The sequence below is a fragment of the Scyliorhinus canicula genome, chromosome 2 (genome assembly GCF_902713615.1).
Source record: "Scyliorhinus canicula chromosome 2, sScyCan1.1, whole genome shotgun sequence".
In the NCBI taxonomy this organism is placed as follows: Eukaryota; Metazoa; Chordata; class Chondrichthyes; order Carcharhiniformes; family Scyliorhinidae; genus Scyliorhinus; species Scyliorhinus canicula.
Genome location: NC_052147.1, coordinates 6738835 through 6764217, shown reverse-complemented (window position 1 = coordinate 6764217; position 25383 = coordinate 6738835). Strand labels below are relative to the sequence as shown.

General features: G+C 49.0%; 1 protein-coding gene across 11 annotated transcripts in view; it reads left to right on the top strand.

Annotated features, from left to right (window-relative positions):
* LOC119979765 (cytosolic carboxypeptidase 3-like) overlaps nucleotides 1-25383 on the top strand; it is a 268954-nt gene that overhangs the window by 240767 nt on the left and 2804 nt on the right. For 7 of the 11 annotated variants that reach the window (XM_038773113.1, XM_038773093.1, XM_038822401.1 and 4 more), the window contains 8 exons: nucleotides 5173-5955; nucleotides 8852-9014; nucleotides 9642-9768; nucleotides 13690-13790; nucleotides 14739-14866; nucleotides 17653-17719; nucleotides 20251-20347; nucleotides 22259-22390. In XM_038773113.1, the coding sequence (XP_038629041.1) occupies nucleotides 5173-5955; nucleotides 8852-9014; nucleotides 9642-9768; nucleotides 13690-13790; nucleotides 14739-14866; nucleotides 17653-17719; nucleotides 20251-20347; nucleotides 22259-22293 (1501 nt within the window). In that variant the 3' untranslated portion in view covers nucleotides 22294-22390. Of the gene's footprint in view, nucleotides 1-5172; nucleotides 5956-8851; nucleotides 9015-9641; nucleotides 9769-13689; nucleotides 13791-14683; nucleotides 14867-17652; nucleotides 17754-20250; nucleotides 20348-22258; nucleotides 22391-25383 lie in introns of those variants that run through there. The other 4 variants (XM_038773087.1, XM_038773132.1, XM_038773147.1 and 1 more) reach the window with 4 other exon arrangements.

Sequence of the window (25383 nt, the reverse complement as noted above, 5' to 3'; positions counted from 1 at the left end):
GTGGGCTAGAAGGCGGAGCAGACTCGAAGGTGGAGCAGGCTCGAAGGCGGAGCGGGCTAGAAGGTGGAGCAGGCTAGAAGGCGGAACAGGCTAGAAGGTGGAGCAGGCTAGAAGGCGGAGCGGGCTACAAGGCAGAGCAGGCTAGAAGGCGGAGCAGGCTAGAAGGCGGAGCAGGCTCGAAGGCGGAGCAGGCTAGAAGGCGGAGCAGGCTAGAAGGCAGAGCAGGCTCGAAGGCAGAGCAGGCTCGAAGGCACAGCAGGCTAGAAGGTGGAGCAGGCTCGAAAGCAGAGCAGGCTAGAAGGCAGAGCAGGCTAGAAGGCAGAGCAGGCTAGAAGGTGGAGCAGGCTAGAAGGTGGAGCAGGCTAGAAGGCAGAGCGGGCTAGAAGGCGGAGCGGGCTAGAAGGCGGAGCAGGCTAGAAGGCGGAGCAGGCTAGAAGGCGGAGCAGGCTAGAAGGCGGAGCAGGCTCGAAGGCGGAGCAGGCTAGAAGGCGGAGCAAGCTAGAAGGCGGAGCAGGCTAGAAGGCGGAGCAGGCTCGAAGGCGGAGCAGGCTAGAAGGCGGAGCAGGCTAGAAGGCAGAGCAGGCTCGAAGGCACAGCAGGCTCGAAGGCACAGCAGGCTAGAAATCGGAGCAGGCTAGAAGGCGGAGCAGGCTAGAAGGCAGAGCAGGCTAGAAGGCAGAGCAGGCTAGAAGGCGGAGCAGGCTAGAAGGTGGAGCAGGCTAGAAGGCGGAGCAGGCTAGAAGGTGGAGCAGGCTAGAAGGTGGAGCCGATTCGAAGGCGGAGCAGGCTAGAAGGCGGGGCAGGCTAGAAGGTGGAGCAGGCTAGAAGCTGGAGCCGATTCGAAGGCGGAGCAGGCTAGAAGGCGGAGCAGGCTAGAAGGTGGAGCAGGCTAGAAGGCGGAGCAGGCTAGAAGGTGGAGCAGGCTAGAAGGTGGAGCAGGCTAGAAGGCGGAGCAGGCTAGAAGGCGGAGCAGGCTAGAAGGCGGAGCAGGCTCGAAGGCGGAGCAGGCTAGAAGGCGGAGCAGGCTAGAAGGTGGAGCAGGCTAGAAGGCGGAGCAGGCTAGAAGGCGGAGCAGGCTAGAAGGCGGAGCAGGCTCGAAGGCGGAGCAGGCTAGAAGGCGGAGCAGGCTCGAAGCTGGAGCCGATTCGAAGGCGGAGCAGGCTAGAAGGCGGAGCAAGCTAGAAGGTGGAGCAGACTAGAAGGCGGAGCAGGCTAGAAGGCAGAGCAGGCTAGAAGGCGGAGCAGGCTAGAAGGCGGAGCAGGCTAGAAGGTGGAGCAGGCTAGAAGGCAGAGCAGGCTAGAAGGCGAAGCAGGCTAGAAGGCGGAGCAGGCTAGAAGGCGGAGCAAGCTAGAAGGCGGAGCGGGCTAGAAGGCGGAGCGGGCTAGAAGGTGGAGCAGGCTCGAAGGCGGAGCAGGCTAGAAGGCAGAGCAGGCTAGAAGGCGGAGCGGGCTCGAAGGGGAAGTGGACTCGAAGGGGAAGCAGGCTCGAAGGCGGAGCAGGCTAGAAGGCAGAGCAGGTTCTATGCTTCTATGTTGTTTTTCCCTAAATGCGTATTCCTGTGAAATGTTTTGTTGAGTGCAGGATGAAAAGCTTTGAGGTGACTCTTGCAATATTTAAGTTCTGCATGACCAAACTATCAATTGTAAATTAACCGTGCTAAATTGCATGCAGATAGTTGGCATAAACTGGGGATTCATCAAATGGCAGCACAGTGGGGCAGTGGTTAGCACTGCTGCCTTATGGCACTGAGGACCCAGGTTCGATCCCGGCGCTGGGTCACTGTCCGTGTGGAGTTTGCTCATTCTCCCCGTGTCTGCGTGGGTTTCGCCCCCACATCCCAAAGATGTGCAGAGTAGGTGGATTGGCCATGCTAAATTGCCCCTTAATTGGAAAAAAAGAATTGGGTACTCTAAATTTATTTTTTTTAAACTGGGGATTCACTTGTTCTCTATAAATAAACACGGGTTAAATCTGTGGCCTTTGGGTTAGGAGGTACAATCTTGTAATGTGTAACTCTGTAAACAAATGTAAAATAGAGTGTAAAGATTGGCTCCAATTCCTTCCTTCACAACCTGGCTTCCTAAATTAGAACAGTTCAAATCACTCCTGGCCATCTCCCATCTTCTACCCTCCATAAACCTCAGGTCATTTAAAACACTTATGAACATAAGAACAAATAGCAGGAGCAGCCCATTCAGCCCTTCGAACCTGCTTTGCCATTTGATAAGATCATGGCTAGTAACATCAAATCTGAATTCCACTCACCCTGATAACCTATCACTCCCTTAATCTCACTCACAACAATTCCTGTTCACCACCAGCTTTGTGGTTGCTGACCTAGATTTGGTTCCAGCGAAGCAAATTCGCAATTGTAAAATTTTCATTTTTTCCCCCCAAATCCCTCCTTGCCCTCCCCATCCTTCAACAACTTCCAGTCCTCTAACCCTCTCAGATATCAGTGCTCCTTCAATTCAGACCTTTTGCACAACCCAATTTTAATTGTTCCTTTTATGATTTGGCAGGTGGTAAGTGAACCAAATCCCAATGGGGAACTTGCCAAACTATCACAATGATTTTCAACTTTTAGTTTACTCAGAGAAGATGAATAGGGAAGAATGTATTAACAAAAGAAAAGAAAACTTAACCACCCAAGATTAAATTTACACAGTTAAAATTAGTCCTCAGAACATTTCCCCCAGGAAGATTTCCACTTGATATTTTCCTGGGGGATTTAACATTCAAAAAATTCAGTAATATTACCATATTTCCAGGCAGCGCGGTAGCATAGTGGTTAGCACAATTGTTTCACAGCTCCAGGGTCCCAGGTTTGATTCCCAGCTTGGGTCACTGTCTGTGCGGAGTCAGCACGTTCTCCCCGTGTGTGCGTGGGTTTTCTCCGGGTGCTCCAGTTTCCTCCCGCAGTCCAAAGATGTGCAGGTTAGGTGGATTGGCCATGATAAATTGCCCTTAGTGTCCAAAATTTCCCTTAGTGTTGGGTGCGGTTACTGGGGCATGGGGATAGGGTGGAGGTGTGGGCTTGGGTAGGGTGCTCTTTCAAAAGAGCCAGTGCAGACTTGATGGGCCGAATGGCCTCCTTCTGCACTGTAAATTCTTTGAAATCTATGAAATAATGCACCCACTGTTTCTATAGAGAAGACAAGTCATAGAGCTTCTAGCTCTCTCTCTCACTCCACTGTGGAGAATTCTAAATGCTTTAGAATAAAATATTGCTTTCTGAAAACAACAGACACTCTTCTGGGTGGCTGAAGACTGCGTTGCTTTGCGTCTTTTCACAATGCTGACCCAGCACAGAACACACTCCAGGATTTTACATGACCACACTGCTCAATACAGTTCCCAAACTTTCCTTCAATTTTTTCTTTCTCTTTACTACCATTGTTTGCAAAATCTACCTGAACTGTCACAAAATATAAAAATCTTGCATGTTCTCTATTGCCCCACCCCGGGGGATGCGGGGTGGCCAATATTGGCCTCTGCTGGGGAGGGAGTGTGGGAGGAGAGATGGGTGTCTCAACACAAGGGGATCTGCCAGGCCATCCCCTGGATCGTGTGATCTCGTTCTGGAGGCAACCTCAGCCCACCAGCCCTACCGGCCATCCATAACTCCCGCTGACCGCGGAGGCTTCTGGCCGTGAGGCTGACGACTATTGGCAATCGTAGTTAGGTGAGCACCTCACAGCTCCCAAGTGGATTCCAGTGGATAGGCGTGACATGTATCATGTGGGAGTTATTGCCTGGCAAGCCTATCAGACTGTGATGCCTCGACACTGGGCCTGAACACTGCGGGAGGCAACACCACGGATGCAGCAGCCAACATCCGAGTTCCGGGGGCTGGACCCTAGCAGCAGGGACATTTTCGCGACCAGAGGGTGGGCGTGTGCACCGGGGAGGGGACCAATTCCCGGTCCAGGTAACGTTACGTGCGGATGTCTGGGGTACAGGGTGTGGGGCCCAATAGGCAGGAGCCCCCACTGCAACTGGGGGTATGTGGGCAGGGCGTGTTGCATGGCAGGGGATGTGGGGGGGGGGGGGGCTCAATGAGGGAATGGGGGGAGCAATGGGGCAATGGGGGGGAGGGAAGAGGCATTCAGGACGTCCATGTCTGGGGAGATGGGGCATGGGATTGGTGCTCGGACCGTTTTGCAGAGGAAAGTGCCAGAGGCGAGGTGATTCGTCAAGGTCAACGATTTTTCGTAATTTACACATGTCTCTAACCGCTCCAGTCCCCCAAAAGTGCTGCCCCACTTTTCCCACCCCTCCCAGACCCTCTCCTCGCCCCTTACCTCACAATGCACCCAACCCCCCCCCCCTTACCTTCTCCCCCCGTGCCCTCGCAGTAATCCTCAACCTGCTTAGTGTTCCGTGCTTCACCACTGTGTCTACGTGTGTTCCAAGGATGCACATCAGAGGTGGAGGCAGCCAGCTGCTTATCACATCCTGTGACCTTCGATGCCCCTGGTGGGCATCCTCTGGGTGCTGTGGGGCTGGAGGGCCCTGGCACTCATACCAGCGACAGATGCCCCGCTGTTCCGTCCTGTTCCGGGTGCTGACTCCGAGACGCTCCTTAGTCAGTCGGGTGGGTCTCGGGGGAGCCGGTGCCCACCATCGCCACTCCATGGGGTGGCTCTGGGTTGTACCCAGTGTCTCTCCTCTCGGCCGGTACCCATAGGGCCCTGGGATTCACCGCGGGATGGAGGGGCAGCTGGATCAAGCCCCAGCTGAGCCTGTGTCATCTGGCTGTGCCAGCCATGGCAACTTCCCAATGTCTGCAGGATGGTGTGGGCCCCGTCACTAATGTCCCCCAGTGACTGGGACATACTCTGGAACATCCCGGCAATGCCCACCTATGACTGGGACATATCCCCCAGTGACCGCGACATGCTCTGCAGCCCCTTGGCTGTGTCCACCTGAGAGTGGAACATGTCCCGTAGCGTTTCGGCTGTGCCCACATAGGACTGGGTGAGCTCCCCTCGCGACCGGGACGTGCTTTGGAGGGTCTCAGCAATGCCCACCTGAGGCTGCCGAGCGTGCCCCAGTACATGTCTCGGGGCTATTATGCTAATATTTGAACAGCCTACATTCTCAGGGCATTGTGCGTTTAATAATTCCCTGCCTCTTAATCTGCTGTTATATCCTTTCCACTTTTACAGAGGGACATATGAATACAACTTGATCTTACGCACAGATCTCTACACAGCTAAACACACTCAGTGGTATTACTTCCAGGTGAAGAACATGCAAGAGGAAGTTGAGTACCGCTTCACCATCATCAACCTGATGAAGCCAACGAGCTTGTATAACATGGGCATGAAGCCACTGATGTACTCCACAAAGGAAGCTGAGCTATGCCAGGTGGGATGGCGCAGGGTGGGGAACCAGATTAAGTACTACAGGAACAACTATGGTAATGACAAGCAGCAGTATTACTCACTTACCTGGACGTTTGAGTTCCCCCATGGTGCGGACACTTGTTACTTTGCCCACTGCTACCCCTACACCTACTCTGATCTCCAGGACTACTTAATGGACGTGGCAAACGATCCAGCCAAGTCCAAGTTCTGCAAAGTGCGGGTGCTGTGCCGATCGCTGGCTGGGAATATGGTTTATGTCCTGACTGTGACCAATCCCTCTGAGTGTCCCGAGGTGGCTGCGGCAAAGAAGGCAGTGATCCTGACCGCCCGTGTCCATCCGGGAGAGACCAACAGCTCCTGGATGATGAAAGGTTTCCTCGACTGCCTTCTTGGAAACTCGATGGACGCCAAGCTGCTGCGGGATACATTCCTCTTCAAAATCGTGCCGATGCTGAACCCTGACGGAGTCATAGTCGGGAATTATCGGTGCTCGCTCTCTGGCCAGGACTTAAACCGCAAATACCGGTCCTTTTTGAAGGAGACATATCCCCCTGTGTGGTATACTCGAAAACTGATCAAAAGGTGAGAGGGAATGATGCAGATACTGTGTGAGAAAATAAAGGTTAGTTCTACTGCCTCTATTCCCTATCCAACCAAGCTAATGAGGGCAAACACACTGTGCAGTGCAGAATCTGACGGTCAGTTCCTGCTCCAGGATATACTGGCTGAACTCAGTTGAGGTAGGTACGATTGGGAGGGAGTGTGATTGATACGGTTCAGGCTCGAGTGTGGCCTGTAGAGCAAGGAACAATATGAAGAATACAAAGGCAGAGAACAGTGTTACAGGACTCGTGAAAAACTAGGAGCCATCGTCTAGGAAGTGCAGAATAAAAAATATATAACTCTTTTTGAAAAAAATTGCACTCCGATACTACTCCAACAAAGTAGTCACCATTTTGGGTCTGCTTTTATCCAGGTTGAGCTGATGACCTCTCTACCCCATCAAACACTCCCAGGACAGGTACAGCACGGGGTTAGATACAGAGTAAAGCTCCCTCTGCACTGTCCCCATCAAACACTTCCAGGACAGGTACAACACGGGGTTAGATACAGAGTAAAGCTCACGCTACACTGTCCCTGTTAGGTGGATTGGCCATGCTAAATTGCCCATAGTGTAAGGTTAATGGGGGGATTGTTGGGTTACGGGTATACGGGTTACGTGGGTTTAAGTGGGGTGATCATTGTTCGGCACAACATCGAGGGCCGAAGGGCCTGTTCTGTGCTGTACTGTTCTATGTTCTATGTTCTATGTTCTATGTCCCCATCAAACACTTCCAGGACAGGTACAGCACGGGGTTAGATACAGAGTAAAGCTCCCTCTACACTGTCCCCATCAAACACTCCCAGGACAGGTACAGCACGGGGTTAGATACAGAGTAAAGCTCACGCTACACTATCCCCATCAAACACTCCAGGACAGGTACATAGAACATAGAACATTACAGCGCAGTACGGGCCCTTCGGCCCTCGATGTTGCGCCGACCTGTGAAACTATCTGAAGTCTATCTGACCTACACTATTCCATTTTCATCCATATGTCTATCCAGTGACCACTTAAATGCCCTTAAAGTTGGCGAGTCTACTACTGTCTACTACAGGGCGTTCCACACCCCTACTATTCTCTGAGTAAAGAAACTGCCTCTGACATCTGCCCTATATCTATCACCCCTCAATTTAAAGCTATGTCCCCTCATGTTGGTCATCACCATCCGAGGAAAAAGACTCTCACTGTCCACCCTATCTAACCCTCTGACTATCTTATATGTCTCTATTAAGTCACCTCTCAGCCTTCTCCTCTCTAACGAAAACAACCTCAAGAGCACAGGGTTAGATACAGAGTAAAGCTCCCTCTACACTATCCCCATCAAACCCTCCCAGGACAGGTACAGCACGGGGTTAGATACAGAGTAATGCTTCTCTGCACTATCCCCATCAAACCCTCCCAGGACAGGTACAGCACGGGGTTAGATACAGAGTAAAACTCCCTCTACACTGTCCCCATCAAACACTCCCAGGACAGGTACAGCACGGGGTTAGATACAGAGTAAAACTCCCTCCAAATTATCCTCATCAAATACTCCTGGGACAGCACAGTAAGAAGTCTTACAACACCAGGTTAAAGTCCAACAGGTTTGTTTCAAACACTAGCTTTTGGAGCACTGCTCCTTCCTCAGGTGAATGAAGAGGTATTTTCCAGAAACATATATATGGACAAATTCAAAGATGCCAGGCAATGCTTAGAATGCGAGCATTTGCAGTAATTAAATCTTTACAGATCCAAAGATAGGGGTAACCCCAGGTTAAAGAGGTGTGAATTGTCTCAAGCCAGAACAGTTGGTAGGATTTTGCAAGTCCAGGCCAGATGGTGGGGGATGAATGTAATGCGACATGAATCCCAGGTCCCGGTTGAGGCTGCACTCATGTGTGATTCAGCGTTGTTGCTCGTCCTGAAGGCTGCCTTGGAGAACGCTTACCCGGAGATCAGAGGCTGAATGCCCTTGACTGCTGAAGTGTTCCCCGACTGAAAGGGAACATTCCTGCCTGGTGATTGTCGCACGATGTCCGTTCAGAACGGAATCCTGAATCTAGGGAATTTTGGAAAATTAAAATTAATCCCCTACTATCTCAGCAGCCACTTATTTTTTTTTCATAAATTTAGTGTACCCAATTCATTTTTTCCAAATGTGGCCAATCCATCTACCTTGTATATCTTTGGGCTGTGGGGGTGAAACCCACGCAAACACGGGGAGAATGTGCAAACTCCATACGGACAGTGACCCAGAGCCGGGATTGAGCCTGGGACCTCGGTGCCGTGAGGGAACCGTACTAACCACTTGCACCACCCTGCTGCCCTCAAATGTGCAGTTATTACATCCTTCAGGATTGATTCCAACATTTCTCCAACAATAGGTGTTAGGCTAATTGACCTGCTTTTTGCCTCCCTGTTTGAATAGGGTTATCACATTGGCAGTATTCCAATCCTTCTGTACTTCTTCACAATGAAAGGATTTGGGAAAATTACAATCAATGCATCCACCTACTTCTTTTCAGAATTTAACTCAATGTGATATTTCACATATTCCAAACATGGAACATTTTGAACTTGACCACAGGTGTAAAGCTGCTCGGGTTCGAAAAACTGCCTCATTGATATCAATTTGAAATGAAAATTAGGCAGTTCCAATAATGGGCAGCGGACCCGATCCATGTTTACACCCAGAGGGGAAAATCAAAAACCTAACCTCAGGTGTCCTGTCTTAATTCGAACTTTAGTGGTTTCTCAGGTTTGGTTTTGGACTGTGGTCCTCCCCTTCCCCCTCCCCCCCCTCCACTCTACTGATATTTCCCAAAACAGTGCGTTTGCAATGCGAGGAGAGGCTCCTTTCGCTCTGCTGTTACATTTCCAGTTTCTTTTCAGGTTGATGGAGGAGCGGACAGTTTTTCTTTACTGTGATCTCCACGGGCACAATCGGAAGCAGAACATTTTCATGTATGGCTGTCAGAGTAGGAGGCGCACAGTGTCATCATTTGCCAAACAGCGAGTCTTCCCTCTCATGCTCAGTAAGAACTGCTGTAACAAGGTATAGTCTCACGATGCCGGGTTTGAGATAGATACTGCATTTCTATTCAGTCATCTTTGGAGATTCTACCCTTTTGAATCTATTGATCGGTTCCAATTGGGTAGACTTATCTTTCAATTAGATTTTAGAAATTTCTGTACACCCACTTAAAAAGGACTTGATTAGGTTTCAAGGGAGTGATTGACAAGACATAAGAACAGGGAGTGGGATTAATTAGCTGGTTCTTTTAAAGAGTGAGCACAGACGGATGTGCTGACTGGCATCCTTGTGTGCTGCAAGACTATAGTTTATAAAATGCTCCCATCCCAGATTATGAACATGAGTAAACCGTTCAGCCTCTCAAATCGATTCCGTCACTCAGTTCAAACATGGCTACTCTGTGTCTCAGCTACTTTATTTGCGTTTACTCCATATCTCTGGCTATCTTTACCTATTAAAATCTAGCAACCTTTAAAGCTTAATATACTCAGGTACATTGCTGGCTGTTCATGTGAAACCGGGTTGTGATTACATTAAATAGTACATTTGGCAATGTGCTAAAAGGTGCTAACTTTAAACGCTCAAATGTCCAAAAGTGACAAGTGAACATGATTATGACTTTTACCTGCTGACGGCTTGTCATTCCAGTTCTCCTTCAGAAGTTGTAAATTCCATGTTAAGCGGGTTAAGGAAGGAACGGGCCGTGTGGTGGTCTGGAGGATGGGCATCACTAACAGTTACACCCTGGAGACGACTTTCTGTGGTTCAACATTGGGTAAGAGCAGCTTTACTGAGCCTCAATCAATGGAATTAGAATTCAGAGTTTTTAAGTTTGAGTGTTGAGGGATAAAATTATTTGGCAGCACGGTAGCACAGTGGTTAGCACTGTTGCTTCACAGCTCCAGGGTCCCAGGTTCGATTCCCTGCTGGGTCACTGTCTGTGCGGAGTCTGCACGTTCTCCCCATGTCTGCATTCTCCCCCGGCCAGGTCGGAGAATCGCTGGGCATCAGCGGCGCCCCCGCCGTCCTCCAAATTCTCCGGCCCCCCAAAAATCGGCCCGGCGTGAGTTGTGCCACCCGGCTCAGAGAATGGCGGGGTCCGGCGCGGCTCAATGGGCCCCGGGGCTGCCCGAATTCTCCGGCCCACAATGGGCCGAAGTCCCGTCGCCGTAAATTGGAGTAGGCCCACCGATCCTCGGGCGGGCCTGTGCCGTGGGAGCACTCTATTCTTCCGCACCAGAGGCTGTACCGGTCCGCCATTCCCGGTGCAGAAATGAAGCCCTCAGCGCATGCACGGGGATGACCCCAGCACACGCTGGCGCTCCTGCACATACGCCTACTCGCGCAGGCCGGCGGAGGCCCTTTGGTGCCGGTTGGCGTGGCGCCAATCCCCTTTCCCACTGGCTGACGGGGCGCAAACCACTCCGGGGCGGGCCTAGCCTCTGAAGGTGCTGAGGATTCCGCACCTTTGGGGAATCCCGACGCCAGAGTGGTTCACACCACTCCGTCCCGCCAGAGTTGCCCGCCCCGCCGATTACGGAAGTATCCCTCCTGTGTTGTTAGGTGAATTGGACATTCTGAATTTTCCCTCTGTGTACCCAAACAGGCACCGGAGTGTGGCGACTCGGGGCTTTTCACAGTAACTTCATTGCAGTGTTACTGTAAGCTTACTTGTGACAATAAAGATTAGCATTATTATTATTAATAGCAGGTGAAAAGGATCTGAAGATAGGGAACATTACATTTACATAGGAATGTAGCTTCTAGCAAGTGTAAGTAAGCTACTTTGTGAACCCAATTGAAAGGGGTAAGAATAATAAAGATGAAGGTCAAAAGGTAAGTCTTTGCTTCAAATAGTGTTTTTTTAGCAAACTTTCCTCACAGCAGAGTGGTTGATCAATGTCTCTGGTTTACAGCTGGTTATGGTCTTCCTTGGACAGTCATTCATTTAATGTCCCCACAGGCTAGAAAACACAGTACTTACAGGCAGCAAGCTTTCTGGAGAAACACTTTCAAACTGGGCCTTTAGCTTGTTGTTCGTATTCAGGCCTATATATTTCTGTGCAGGCACTTTATTTCACATCAAACCTTGCTTTCAGCTTGTGGTTTGACTTCAGGCCTCTGCAGTCTCAAGAGAACGGTACCGAGACTTGCTGGAGAGAGAGAGTCAGCCCTCACAGTGGCCTCATGGAGAGACTTAGTTGGGTATTTTTGGTAAGATTAAGTGAGATCTCTTTATCCTGGCTGCAGAATCAAAATTGAAACTAAAATGGAACCTTGTGATTCTGAAAACATTCCAATGGGATCAGGTCCAATCACCACCTGTTACTAGGCAGAGCACAGCCCTTTGGGCCACCAGCCAAATCAATCAAACCGAGTCATCACTGACACAGGCCAGTCTGCAATCACCAGTCTAAAACAGCACAGCCCTCTGAAATCTGATGTTTGAATTAAAGGCATAGGCTACAGCTTCCGTCTGCCTGAATTAAAGATACATAAATGTCCATAAACCATCGACGGATCAAAAATGTAATGGCGAACATAAAATAAATGGGAAATCAGGAAATAAACAGGAAGGACCCTTACAAGTGCAAGGAAAACCTTTAACATCATGGGCGCGATTCTCCAAAATGGAGACTAAGTGTTCGCGCCGTCGTGAATGCGTCGCGTTTCACGATGGTGCAAAACGGGTGCGGGGACTACTGATTCTGGCCCCCACAGGAGAGGCCGGCCTGCCAATCAATGGGCCCCGATCGCGGGCCAGACACCATCGGAGGCCCCCCCCGGGGACGCAGCCCCCCTCCCCCCCCCCGAAAGCTGCCCCCCCCGACCCTTCGAGCAGAGTTCCTGCCGGCAGCGACCAGGGGTGAACGGCGCCGGCGGGACTCAGCTTATTCTGCGCACCCGCTCGGCCCATCCGGGCCGGAGAATCGGCGGTCTCGCCATGGACAGCGGCCCACAACCGGTGCCCCGCCAAACGCGCCAGCGCAAATGGCGCCGATCCTCTGCACCTCGGAGAATCGCGCGCCGGCGTCGGGGCAGCATGGCGCAGTTGCGGCGATTCTCCGGCCCGGTGCGGGGCTGGGAGAATAGCGCCCCGTGTCTCTATTTTCAGCAATAAAACATACTGTAGACATTAATGGGACTGAACACCAACCAATCCTTTGGACATGATGGTTTACATCTGAGGGCTGTAAAAGGGCCAACTGTAGAAATAGTGGATGCGTTGGTTGCGATCTTCAGATTTTCTTAGATTCTTTCCAATAATCTTTATTATTGTCACAAGTAGGCTCACATCAACACTGCAGCAGGGGGTGGTTTAGCCCAGTGGGCTAAAGAGGTGGCTTGTAAAGCAGAACAAGGCCAGCAGCACGGGTTCAATTCCTGTACCAGCCTCAGGACATTGGCGAGGCACAGCAGAGCATGGCTGGCTCACAGCACCATGGTGCACAGATTGGGGAGCAGCCAGGACTGGCAGAGCCAGGTGGTGCAGGGGCATCCGGAGCTCAATCCAGTTGCTCCTCCATCCCAAGATGACCCTCCCCATGGGCACCGATTGGGAGGAGGAAATGTGAAGGCCCGAACCAGAGCCTTCCTGTGGGGTGACGGCGGCAGTCACCAGCTCTCCCGACTCCACCCCCCCTGACAACAGCGTGTCACGGGGTTAGCGTGCAGGACAGGGTGGCATGGCGAGGACAGGGTGGCATGGCGAGGACAGGGTGGCATGGCGAGGACAGGGTGGCATGGCGGGGACAGGGTGGCATGGCGAGGACAAGGTGGCATGGTGAGGACAGGGTGGCATGGCGAGGACAGGGTGGCATGGCGAGGATAGGGTGGCATGGCGAGGACAGGGTGGCATGGTGAGGACAGGGTGGCATGGCGGGGACAGGGTGGCATGGCGGGGGCAGGGTGGCATGGCAAGGACAGGGTGGCATGGCGGGGACAGGGTGGCATGGCGAGGACAGGGTGGCATGGCGAGGACAGGGTGGCATGGCGAGGACAGGGTGGCATGGCGAGGACAGGGTGGCATGGCGAGGATAGGGTGGCATGGCGGGATGAGTCGGACGGGTCCTCTGGCCCCAAGCCCTCCAGTGGAGACTCACCAAGGGCAGCAGGCTGCCCCCACTCTGAGTGCATCCTGGGAAAGACCTAGAGGTAACAGCAGGGCATGGAGAGCTAAGCAGATAGAGAATCACTGAGAGGGCACTGGTGGCGAGGGAGTGCAGCACCATCGAGATCTAGGCACAGTTGGGGTCACGATTGTGCAACATTAAAACACATTACGGGTGGCACTTAGCACAGTGATTAACACTGTTGCTTCAAAGCTCCAGGTTTGATTCCCGGCTTGGGTCACTGTCTGTGCGGAGTCTGCATGTTCTCCCCGTGTCTGCATGGGTTTCCTCTGGGTGCTCCGGTTTCCTCCTACAGTGCAAAGACGTGTGGGGGTTAGGCGAATCATTAATGCTAAATTGCCCCGCAGTGTCCAAAGGTTAGGTGGGCTTGCTGGGTTACGGGGATAGGGTGGAAGTGTGGGTTTAGGATGGGTGCTCTTTCAGGGTCCGGTGTGGACCCGGTGGGCTGAATGGCCTCCTTCTGCACTGTAAATTCTATGATTCTATGACTATGATTTCCCACCCGATAAAACAAGATACTGAAAAGATGTTCCATGAGTTTTGACTGTGATATTTAATTGCAGGGGAAAAAAAGGATTTCCATTTCAATGTGACTGATCTGGAATCTGTGGGTTTTGAATTTTGTGACACCTTGCTGGATTACTGTGATCCGGATCAATCCAAGGTAAACTAGTCATTTGAAGAATCAAAACATGTTAATGTAGCCTGCCTGTAATGGTTAAATTATAATGCTTTTCCATGTTTCTAAATATTACAACAGGTATTTGTCTTATTTGTCTTATTACTGGACTCTCTTCATTGCTTGTCCATTTTCACATTTGGATTAAATGCAGAAAGGGATTGACCTCTTAGATGCTACAGTGTAATAGGACATTTGTGGATGCATTTTAGGGTGGAAGAGGTTCTACCTGGTTAAGAAATTTGTGTCTCCTCTTGCACTTCTGGATTTGAACATTGCCCTCATGGTGGGAAGCATGGTGGCCAATCCCATCTCAACATTTGTCCTGCCTGACAGCTAATTATTCATCTCAACATAGGTCAAATCTCAGAAAATTCATTCTCATCATCAGGCTAATTCCACACCCTTCGTATTTTTCATTCCAACATATTTGAACCTCAGATCTAATCCCACCATTGCAACATCTATCCAAATTAATTTCCTGTAATATTAGCCCACAAGTATCTAATCTCATATCCCATACAATAACCACAATATACTACTAACCTCATCTCTCTTCCCATATGGAAAATATCCATAGACCATGTCCACCATGCTAATAGCCTCTTAAAAATGCAACTTGATCAGTTTTAAGACCTTGAATAAGAGTAGGGGCTGGTTCAGCACAGTGAACTAAACAGCTGACTTGTAATGCAGAACAATGCCAGCAGCGGGGGTTCAATTCCCGTACCAGCCTCCCCGAACAAGTGCCACAATGTGGCGACTAGGGGCTTTTCACAGTAACTTTATTGAAACCTACTTGTGACATTAAGCAATTATTATTAGAGTGTAAAGTGAGGGGCTGATTCATTATCATTCATTTTGCTCTATGACCAAAGGCCAATTTTATCCTCATTTCATGGTGGACTAGTTGATTCTGTTTCTTCGCTCCAGTACATGCAATGCAAAAGGCAATTGCAGAATCAAATCAAAGAAGATGTTGCTGCCAGATTGAAGGTGTCCAGTGCGCGATATGATTCTGATGCATCACTTGGCGATATCCTCTCCTATATCGAATCCAGGTACGTTAGTTGTGACATTAATGGCTTACAAGGCAAGCCCTCTTTAACTTAGTGTAATTCACTCGCATTTCATTAAGGACCGCCATACCAAACAATTACCTTAGTTTAAGTAACGATGGAACAATTTGTACCATGTATTAATATGTTGCATTCAACTTCTCGTGTGGTAAGTTCTACATTTTCATCTTGCAAAGTGGAATTGAGGCACTTTCCCACAAGCGGGGGAAAAGAAGTTCTGTGAAGTTCTGTGAAGTTGCTGTTTCACATGCGATTTGGCAGCTGCAATTACACAGCTTCCTGATAGTATTCAGTTTTCAACTTCAGAGTAGAGCCAGAGAAGAGGGAACAGTTCGAGATCCCAGCCTGGTGAATATCCTATTTAGTTGGTGCCTCAGTATCATCCCTTCCAGTGGTGACTTCTCCTCTTCTAAAATAGCTCCGTAAACCGGCAACACTACCCCATTCTCCAGTCCCCCTGTCGGCAGCACCTCCTCCAGCAATGTGGAGGCTGGCTCCACCGGGAAGCTCTGTATCTCCTTTCTGGCAAAATCTCGAACCTGCATGTATCTAAACATTTCCTGCTGCTCGAGCCCATACTTCGCTTCCAGCTCCTTCAATCCTGCAAACCGGCCCCTAAGAAACAAATCTTTTAATGTCTTAACCCCTTCTCCTCGCATTTCCAATAATTTCCATCCCACTTTCCTGGCTCAAATCTGTGGTTCCCCCGAATCGGCATTTCCCTTGACCCTGCCCCCAACCCAAAGTGTTGGCGAAACTGCCTCCAAATTCTCAATGAAGCTATTATTACCGGACTCCCTGAGTATTTCCCCGGGGCCATCGGGAGCGGCGCTGTTGCTAATGCTTTCAATCCCGACCCCCTGCACAAACTCTCCTCCATTCTGACCCACTGGGAATCAACCCCTCTGACCCAGCTCCGCATCGTCTCCACATTCACCGCCCAGTAATAGTACATCAGGGTCGGGGGACCCAAACCTCCTGCCTGCCTTCCCCTCTGTAGCAGCAACTTTCTAACTCTGGCCACCTTCCCTCCCCATATGAATGACGTAATCCTTCCCTCAATCTCTCTGAAAAAAAGCCTTTGGCAGAAAAATCGGCAGGCATTGTAAAATAAACAGAAATCACGGCAACACGTTCATTTAACTGCCTGTACCCGACCCGCCAGTGACAGAGGGAATGCATAATTGTTTTATGCTGATTTTATGCCAAGATGTATGAATGGGCAAATTCCTTCAATCAGTTGAAACCCCACCCAATTCATGAAGCGGCTCTGTCTCAGGCAGCACAGTGGCGCAGTGGTTAGCACTGCTGCCTCACAGCGCCTAGGACCTGGGTTCGATCCCGGCCCTGGGTCACTGTCCGTGTGGAGTTTGCAGATTCTCCCCGTGTCTGCATGGGTCTCACCCCCCACAAGACAAAGATGTGCAGGGTAGGTGGATTGGCCACGCTAAATTGCCTCTTAATTGGAAAAAATTAATTGTGTGCACTAAACTTATAAAAAAAAGAGACTCGCTGTCTCGCTGTGCAATAGTGATGTATTACTACTGGGCGGTGAAATGTGAGCTTCCTGCATTTATGCAAATTCTGAATAGGTATAAATTTTAAGACAAGCCAAACCCCAGTATGCCCTGACATTTCTACGACTGCTACTTTTATCCTGTTTATGATTGTTTAAAATTTCACCTCACCTAGACCTTCAGAGTATTTTTTATGTCTTCTGAATGTTTTACACTAAAAGAGTAATTGCTCAGCAAGGTGGCGCAGTGGGTTAGCTCTGATGCCTCACGGCGCCGAGGTCCCAGGTTCCATCCCGGCTCTGGGTCAGTGTCCGTGTGGAGTTTGCACATTCTCCCTGTGTTTACGTGGTTTCACCCCCCAAAACCCAAAGATGTGCAGGCTAGCTGGATTGGCCACGCTAAATTGCTACTTAATTGGAAAAAAAAATAATCGGGTACTCTAAATTTATAAAGAAAAAAGAGTAATTGCTCAACATACTTTGCTCTGTAGAAAAGGAGAAAGAATTAGCATTTATATAACAATTCAATTACAACCAATGCTGTTACAATGTGAAAATGCAGCAAAAAATGTGCACAAGCTCCAACGAACTACAATATAAAAATGACCAGTTAACACATTTTAGTGATGTTGGTTGAGGGAATAAATATTAGTCGGGACACTAGGGAGGACTGATTTGAAATAACACAATGGGAACTTTGGAGAACAGACAGAACCGTAGTTTAATATCCCATCTGAAGATAGTGCCTCCAACTGTGCAGCACTCCCTCAATATTAATGTGCTCAACATAGAACAGTACAGCACAGAACAGGCCCTTGGGCCCTCGATGTTGTGCCGAGCAATGAGCACCCTACTGAAGCCACCTATCTACCCTATACCCGTAACACAGCAAGCCCCACATAACCTTTTAGGACACTAAGGGCAATTTATCACGGCCAATCCACCTAACCCGCACACCTTTGGACTGTGGGAGGAAACCAGAGCACACGGAGGAAACCCACGCACACACGGGGAGAACGTGCAGACTCCGCACAGACAGTGACGTAGCTGGGAATCGAACCTGGAACTCTGGAGCTGTGAAGCAATTGTGCTAACCACTGTGCTACCGTGCTGCCTCAAGTCTTTATAGTTGGCCTTGACTCCCCAACCTTCTGACTCGGGGATGAGAATGTCACCCACTGAACCACACGTGTCATCATGGAATGTCAGCTGTTATTGGTGAAATGCTTGTTACTGTCTCCTCTCATTACAGCACCACTGGTTCAAACAGCTCCGAGTCTGATTACCAGCCTGTGCATCTTGGAAGAGAGGTGCATGAGGTATGCACTGAATGGCTGCTTATTCTCTGGGAAGGTTAGCCCCCTGCTCAACAAATAGGCCTTTTTTTTCTTGATTTACCTCATCTTCTGTCCTACCTTTCTCATCACTGATATGTCAGCTGCTGCTCCGAATGGTCTACTGGGTAAAGGTATTGCCAGTTCTACCAATGAGTAGTGAGGTGCTTATGTTAATTATTCAGGGATTAATAGATGATTGCTGAAGCCCACGACTTCTCAAATTTGCCCCTCTCTTGAGGTGTGGGTGACCCTCAGGTTAAATTACCACTGGTCAGCTCCCCCCCTCAAAGTGGAGAGCAGCCTATGATCACCTGGGACTATGGTGACTTTACTTACTTATAGTAAGAAATCTTACAACCCCAGGTTAAAGTCCAACAGGTTTGTTTCAAACACGAAAGCTCGTGTTTGAAACAAACCTGTTGGACTTTAACCTGGTGTTGTAAGACTTCTTACTGTGCTCACCCCAGTCCAACGCTGGCATCTCCACATCATGTTTACTGACTTATGTTAATGGACTCGTAATCTAGAGTCCTGAACTAATAATGTAGGAGAATGGGAATTTAAATTCCACCACCGCACCCCAGAAGAATTTGAATTCAATTTAAAAAGAAGCCGGAAACAAAAATCAGGTGTCAGTAAAGTGACCATAAACCTGTTGGATTGTCCGTTGAGTAAGGAAACCTGCTGTTGTTTCCTGACATGGGCATATATGTAAGAGACGGTGGAAATTTAATGTCAGGGACAGCACCTTCCAAACCCACAACCACTACCATCTAGACGGGCAAGAGCAGCAGGAACCTGGAACCGCACCACCTCGAGGTACCCCTCCAAGTCACTCACCACCCTGTCTTTGAAATATATCTCTGTCCCTTCACTGTTGCTGGGGCAGCATCCTGGAGCTCCCTCCCTAACAGCACAGTGGGTGTACCTACACCTCAAGGACTGCAGCGGTTCAAGAAGGCAGCTCATCACCACCTTCTGATGGCAACTAGGGATGGGCAATAAATGCCGGTCTAACCAGCGATACCCACATCCCGTAAATGAATTAAAAGAAATTAAGAGCTAGGTCTACTATCACCTTATCACAGCAACTAAGGTTGTGCAATAAATGTTGGCCTTGCTGGGGAAATTACATCCTGGTAATGAATAAGGTCACGTAGAGCAGAAGTTCCCAAGTTACATCAGTTACCCTGTAAGTTACATTGGGCTGTTACCCCAGGCTAGTGAGGGGAAGATTATTTGGGGTCTTTGCTCCTGAACATTATGCAGTGTTAATGTATAGGTGATGAATGAGAGCCAAATGGGCCTAGTTGCGAAAGCACCGCATGATTGAATCTCTTGCTGACCTCATTCTTTGAGCTCATGCTTAAGGATAAGGCATCTAAAGGATGCAGGAAGTTTGGTATTTGTACTGTAGAGTGCAACAATCCTCCTGGGAAACAAACGAGAAAACCTGGCCTGTGTTCATGTGACGTATCCCCGGCACAGTTACAGTTTAATGGATGGGAGGGGGGAAGGGGGGGTTGGAGAAATACGACAGCGGAGGGGCTTAGAGAGAGAGAGAAAGTTCCAATGTTTGGGGGTGGGATGCTAAAAATACTCCCATTGATGGTGGCACTACTAGAGTTCAAAGAATGGTGGATGCAAGCTGAGACAGAGAGATGGGTGAAATTTGCAGAGTTAGGAAAGAGTTATACCATGGAGGAATTTGAGTAGATGACAGGTCATTTTAAAATGCACAAAGGGACAGATAACAAATGGAAGTTTTCAAGGGCAGGAATAATGGGCAAGCAGCCCTGTATGGGAAAGGTGGCAGTTGGCAGAGTTTCAAATGCAATGAAGTTGATGCAGAGTGCTACTCAGAAGCCCTGTAAGGAGAATGCAGTGTTCAAGTTTGAGCAGGACATTGAGGCTGTGCAGCGAGCTTGACTGACCATTCAAACAGAGATATTGGATGAAAGAATTATCATCAAGGACTGATTCATATTCTTACCTGGGTTTATTAAAGTATTTTCCCCTGATGGTTCAGCTGGTTAACTGGCACAAGTAGACTCAGTTAGACCAGAAGGACGCTGGTTTGATGCCCATTTAGCTGACCTCAGCCTGTTTGCTGATGGGCAAAGGAGGTTAAATCATCCAGATACACATTACTGTTCAACAACGTCTGCTGGAATTGGAGACTGATTGAGGACGAGATTGGGTTTTGTTCCGATGCTACAGTAGTTGAATAACCAATCTGCCGGGATGGGTATAATGCATAATTTTGCATAATTTTAGCAGGTTCCTTGGGTTCCACCAATATCTGTCTGGGAAGAAGTGAAGGGGAATTACTGAAGTAGGTCTGTTTTAGCGCAGTACTGCTGATGGGTCTGTACTCTGGTTCTCACTCCACAGTGTCACTTTTGTAATGCCTTTGTATTATTGCGAGGAGAGATAGACTGGCTTAGACTATGAGCAAATTTTGACTGCAGCATTTGAACTGTAAATAAGCCACATCACCTCTTTTTCCGCAGAATGTGATAAAGAAGAAAAAACAACTGAAAACCAAAAAACCAGAGACAAAATTCCTACTTAATCCGGAAAGGGATGGATACAGCAAAGCATTACCAGGTATGGAATCCTGGATAGAGATACAGAGAAGAAAGGAAGAGACAGGCAAAGAAAGTGGAGAAAGAGAAATACCAATAGTGAAAGACATGAAGGGAGATACAGGGAGAGAGAGACATAAAGAGAATAATACAATGGGAGTGAAACAAGAGAGAAAGACACACACATAAAGGCAGAAGGTCAGAGAGAGAGTGTGTCTGGAGGAACATAACAGAGAGCAGATGGAGATGCAAAGAATGTTTTATGCATTGAATTGTTGTAATCTGAATTGTACTGTCTTGAAAAGTTGAGTGCAGAGGATTCAGTAATAATTTCAAAATGAAAGTGGATGAGTAACGTGAATAGTAAAGAAATGGGGAAGAGCGGGGATAATGGCACCATTGGAATGCCCTATCAAATGGCTGACACAGACAAGATGTGGTTGAATGGCCCCTTTTTGTAAGATGCTATTCTGTGAGAAAAGAAGGATGGTCTCAAGTAGAAAGGAATGTATGCTTCAACCAATGATACTGAAGCAGGTGAACTATAGAAAAAACACATAGGTTCCGAAGTGAGGGGCACATTCCAGCCCTTATCTGGTCTACATATATGGGGGCGGGATTCTCCGTGAACCGCGGGGCGTGCACCTCCGGTGCCAAGGAGTAGCGTGAACCGCTCCGGCGTCGGCCGCCCCGAAGTGTCAGAATCCTCCGCACCTTCAGGGCCTAGGCTGGCGCTGGAGGGGTTGGCGCCACGCCAACCAGCACCGAAGGGCCTCCGCCGGCGCGAGTTGTCGCATGCGCGGGAGCGCCAGCGTGTGCTGGCATCATCCCAGCGCATGCGCAGGGGAGTTCTTTTCCACACCGGCCATGGCGGAGGTTGACAGCAGCCGTTGCGGAAAGACAGAGTGCCCCCACGGCACAGGCCCGCCTGCATATCATTGGGCCTCGATCGCGGACCAGGCCACAGTGGGGGCACCCCCCCGGGGCCAGATCCCCCCAAGTACTCTGCAGGCCGCCTGTGGAGCCAGGTCCCACCGGTAAGGACCTGTTGTGATTTACGCTGGCGGGAACGGCCGGAAACGGGTGGCCACTCGGCCCATCGCGGGCCGGAGAATCACCGGGGGGGACCTCTGCTAGCGGCCCCCGACCGGTGCGGCGCAATTCCTGCCCCCGCCAAAACCCTGGCGCCGAAGAATTTGGCAGCCGGCGGGGGCGGGATTTACGACACCCCCTGGCGATTCTCCGACCTGGCGGGGGTCGTACAATCCTGCCCAAGACCTCAAAACGATTTCAGGTAAAACTGTGATTTTAGTGGGAATGGTAGTGAAGTCGGCATGATACTGGACTAATCGTTTCAGCCCCACACTAGCCGCAGGTAAACTAGCCATTTCGAGCTGTCAGATTGTCATAAAATACCCAGATGGTTCATAATACCCTTCAGGAAAGTGCTGTACTGCCCTACATCATCCTCCTGACAATGTGGCTCCAGCTCCACACTAAAACAACAAAATACTGCAGATGTTGGAAATCTAAAATAAAAATAGGAAATACAGGACACCACTCAGCAGCAGAGGCAGCATCTGCTGAAAGAGAAACGGGGTGAATTCTCCGTCTCCCCATCCACAAGTTTCTTGGCGGCACGGTGTCGCTGGCAATGGGCTTCCAGGATCCTGCCGCTGGCCAATGGAATTCCCAATGTAGCCACCCCATCTGCCAGGAAACCCGTGGGTAGTGGTGCGCTGCCGGCGGAATGGAGAATCCATTCTGTCAATCATGTCAATCACAAAAGGCTGAGTCAACAAATACTTGTTGAATCTTTCTCCCATTTTCTGTTTTTATTTCAGTGCCTTCCTGTGCTGTAAACTCTTTTCAGGGAAATGTATCACCTTCATCCTGAGCATAGATTAACATTTTCCTCATGTCTTGTGTTTAGTTTGTACAGGAACCGCAGGCCCACAAGAAACCTGAAAAAACACATGCAGGAAAACACCAAGGTCACTCACTTCAAGCCCCCTTCAAGTCACATCAAAATGGCAACAACTTGGACTCCACCATCAATTTGTTGGTAATTGCTACATTACTCACGCATCTTCCAGTTTGGCAAAGAGGATGAAAATCAATCTCTGAGCTTTTAGTGTGTGCAGCTAGGTAGCATGGGCAGCACTGTAGCACAGTGGTTAGCACTGTTGCTTCACATCACCAGGCACCCGGGTTTGATTCCCGGCTTGGGTCACTGCACGTTCTCCCTCGTGTCTGCGTGGGTTTCCTCCGGGCGCACTGGTTTCCTCCCACAAATCCCGAAAGATGTGCTTGTTAGATGAATTGGACATTCTGAATTCTCCCTCTGTGTACCCGAGCAGGCGACAGAATGTGGTGACTAGGGGCTTTTCACAATCACTTCATTGCAGTGTTAATGTAAGCCTACTTGTGACAATGTAGTTGTTATGGGGGACTTTAACTTTCCAAATATTGACTGGAAATACTATAGTTCGAGTACTATAGATGGGTCAGTTTTTGTGCAGTGTGTGCAGGAGGATTTTCTGACACAGTATCTAGACAGGCCAACAAGGGGCGAGGCCACATTGGATTTGGTACTGGGTAATGAACCCGGCCAGGTGTTAGATTTAGATGTAGGTGAACACTTTGGTGATAGTGATCACAACTCGGTTATGTTTACTTTAGCGATGGGCAGGGATAGGTAAGGCAAGGCAAGAATTATAGCTGGGGGAAAGGCAATTATGATGCTATTCGGCAAGATTTAGGATGTATAGGATGGGGAAGGAAACTGCAGGGGATGGGTACAATCGAAATGTGGAGATTTTTCAAGGAACAGCGTGTCCTTGATAATTATGTACCTGTCAGGCAGGGAGGAAGTTGTCGAGCAAGGGAACCGTGGTTTACTAAGGAAGTTGAAGCACTTGTCAAGAGGAAGAAGAAGGCTTATGTTAGGATGAGACATGAAGGCTCTGTTAGGGCACTTGAGAGTTACAAGTTAGCCAGGAAGGACCTAAAGGGAGAGTTAAGAAGAGCGAGGAGAGGACACAAAAAGTTGTTGGCGGATAGGATCAAGGAAAACCCTAAGGCTTTCTATAGGTATATCAGGAACAAAAGAATGACTAGAGTAAAATTAGGGCCAATCAAGGATAGTAGTGGAAAGTTGTGTGTGGAATCAGAGGAGATAGGGGAAGCGTTAAATGGATATTTTTCATCAGTGTTTACACTGGAGAAAGACAATGTTGTCGAGGAGAATACTCAGGTTCAGACGACCAGGCTAGATGGAATTGAGGTTCAAAAGGAGGAGGTGTTATCAATTTTGGAAAATGTCAAAATAGATAAGTCCCCTGGGCCAGATGGGATTTATCCTTGGATTCTCTGGGAAGCCAGGGAGGAGATTGCAGAGCCTTTGTCCTTGATCTTTATGTCGTCTTTGTCGACAGGAATAGTGCCGGAAGACTGGAGGATAGAAAATGTTGTCCCCTTGTTCAAGAAGGGGAGTAGAGACAACCCTGGTAATTATAGACCTGTGAGCCTCACTTCGGTTGTGGGTAAAATGTTGGAAAAGATTATAAGAGATAGGGTTTATAATCATCTTGAAAAGAACAAGTTGATTAGCGATAATCAACACGGTTTTGTGAAGGGTAGGTCATGCCTCACAAACCTTATTGAGTTTTTTGAGAAGGTGACCAAACAGGTGGATGAGGGTAAAGCGGTTGATGTGGTGTATATGGATTTCAGTAAGGCATTTGATAAGGTTCCCCACGGTAGGCTATTGCAGAAAATAAGGAAGTATGGGATTGAAGGTGATTTAGCGGTTTGGATCAGTAATTGGCTAGTTGAAAGAAGACAGAGGGTGGTGGTTGATGGCAAATGTTCATCCTGGAGTTCAGTTACTAGTGGTGTACCGCAAGGATCTGTTTTGGGGCCACTGCTGTTTGTCATTTTTATAAATGACCTGGAAGAGGGTGTAGAAGGATGGGTTAGTAAATTTGCAGATGACACGAAGGTCGGTGGAGTTGTGGATAATGCTGAAGGATGTTACAGGATACAGAGGGACATAGATAAGCTGCAGATCTGGGCTGAGAGGTGGCAGATGGAGTTTAATGCGGAAAAGTGTGAGGTGATTCACTTTGGAAGGAGTAACAGGAATGCAGAGTACTGGGCTAATGGCAAGATTCTTGGTAGTGTAGATGAACAGAGAGATCTCGGCATCCAGGTACATAAATCCCTGAAAGTTGCCACCCAGGTTAATAGGGCTGTTAAGAAGGCATATGGTGTGCTAGCCTTTATCAGTAGGGGGATTGAGTTTCGGAGCCACAAGGTCATGCTGCAGCTTTACATAACTCTGGTGCGGCCGCTCCTGGAGTACTGCGTGCAGTTCTGGTCACCACATTATAGGAAGGATGTGGAAGCTTTGGAAAGGGTTCAGAGGAGATTTACTAGGATGTTGCCTGGTATGGAGGGAAGGTCTTACGAGGAAAGGGTCAGGGACTTGAGGTTGTTTTCGTTAGAGAGGAGAAGGCTGAGAGGTGACTTAATAGAGACATATAAGATAGTCAGAGGGTTAGATAGGGTGGACAGCGAGAGTCTTTTTTCTCGGATGGTGATGACCAACACGAGGGGACATAGCTTTAAATTGAGGGGTGGTAGATATAGGACAGATGTCAGAGGCAGTTTCTTTTCTCAGAGAGTAGTAGGGGTATGGAACGCCCTGCCTGCAACAGTAGTAGACTCGCCAACTTTAAGGGCATTTAGGTGGTCACTGGATAGACACATAGATGAAAATGGAATAGTGTAGGTCAGATAGGCTTCAGATGGTTTCACAGGTCGGCGCAACATCGAGGGCCGAAGGGCCCGTACTGCGCCGTAATGTTCTATGTTCTAATAATAAAGATTATTGATTGTCAGGAACCCAGTCACTGGATAGAATAGTATAGTACTGAAGGAAGGGCCTTGGAGATATTCTTTCAAAGAATATTCCAGTTTGTGCCACCTTGCCATTCTTCCTCCATAAACTGCTATATTTTCTCTTTGAGAACACCCCTGCATTTCTCTACTCTC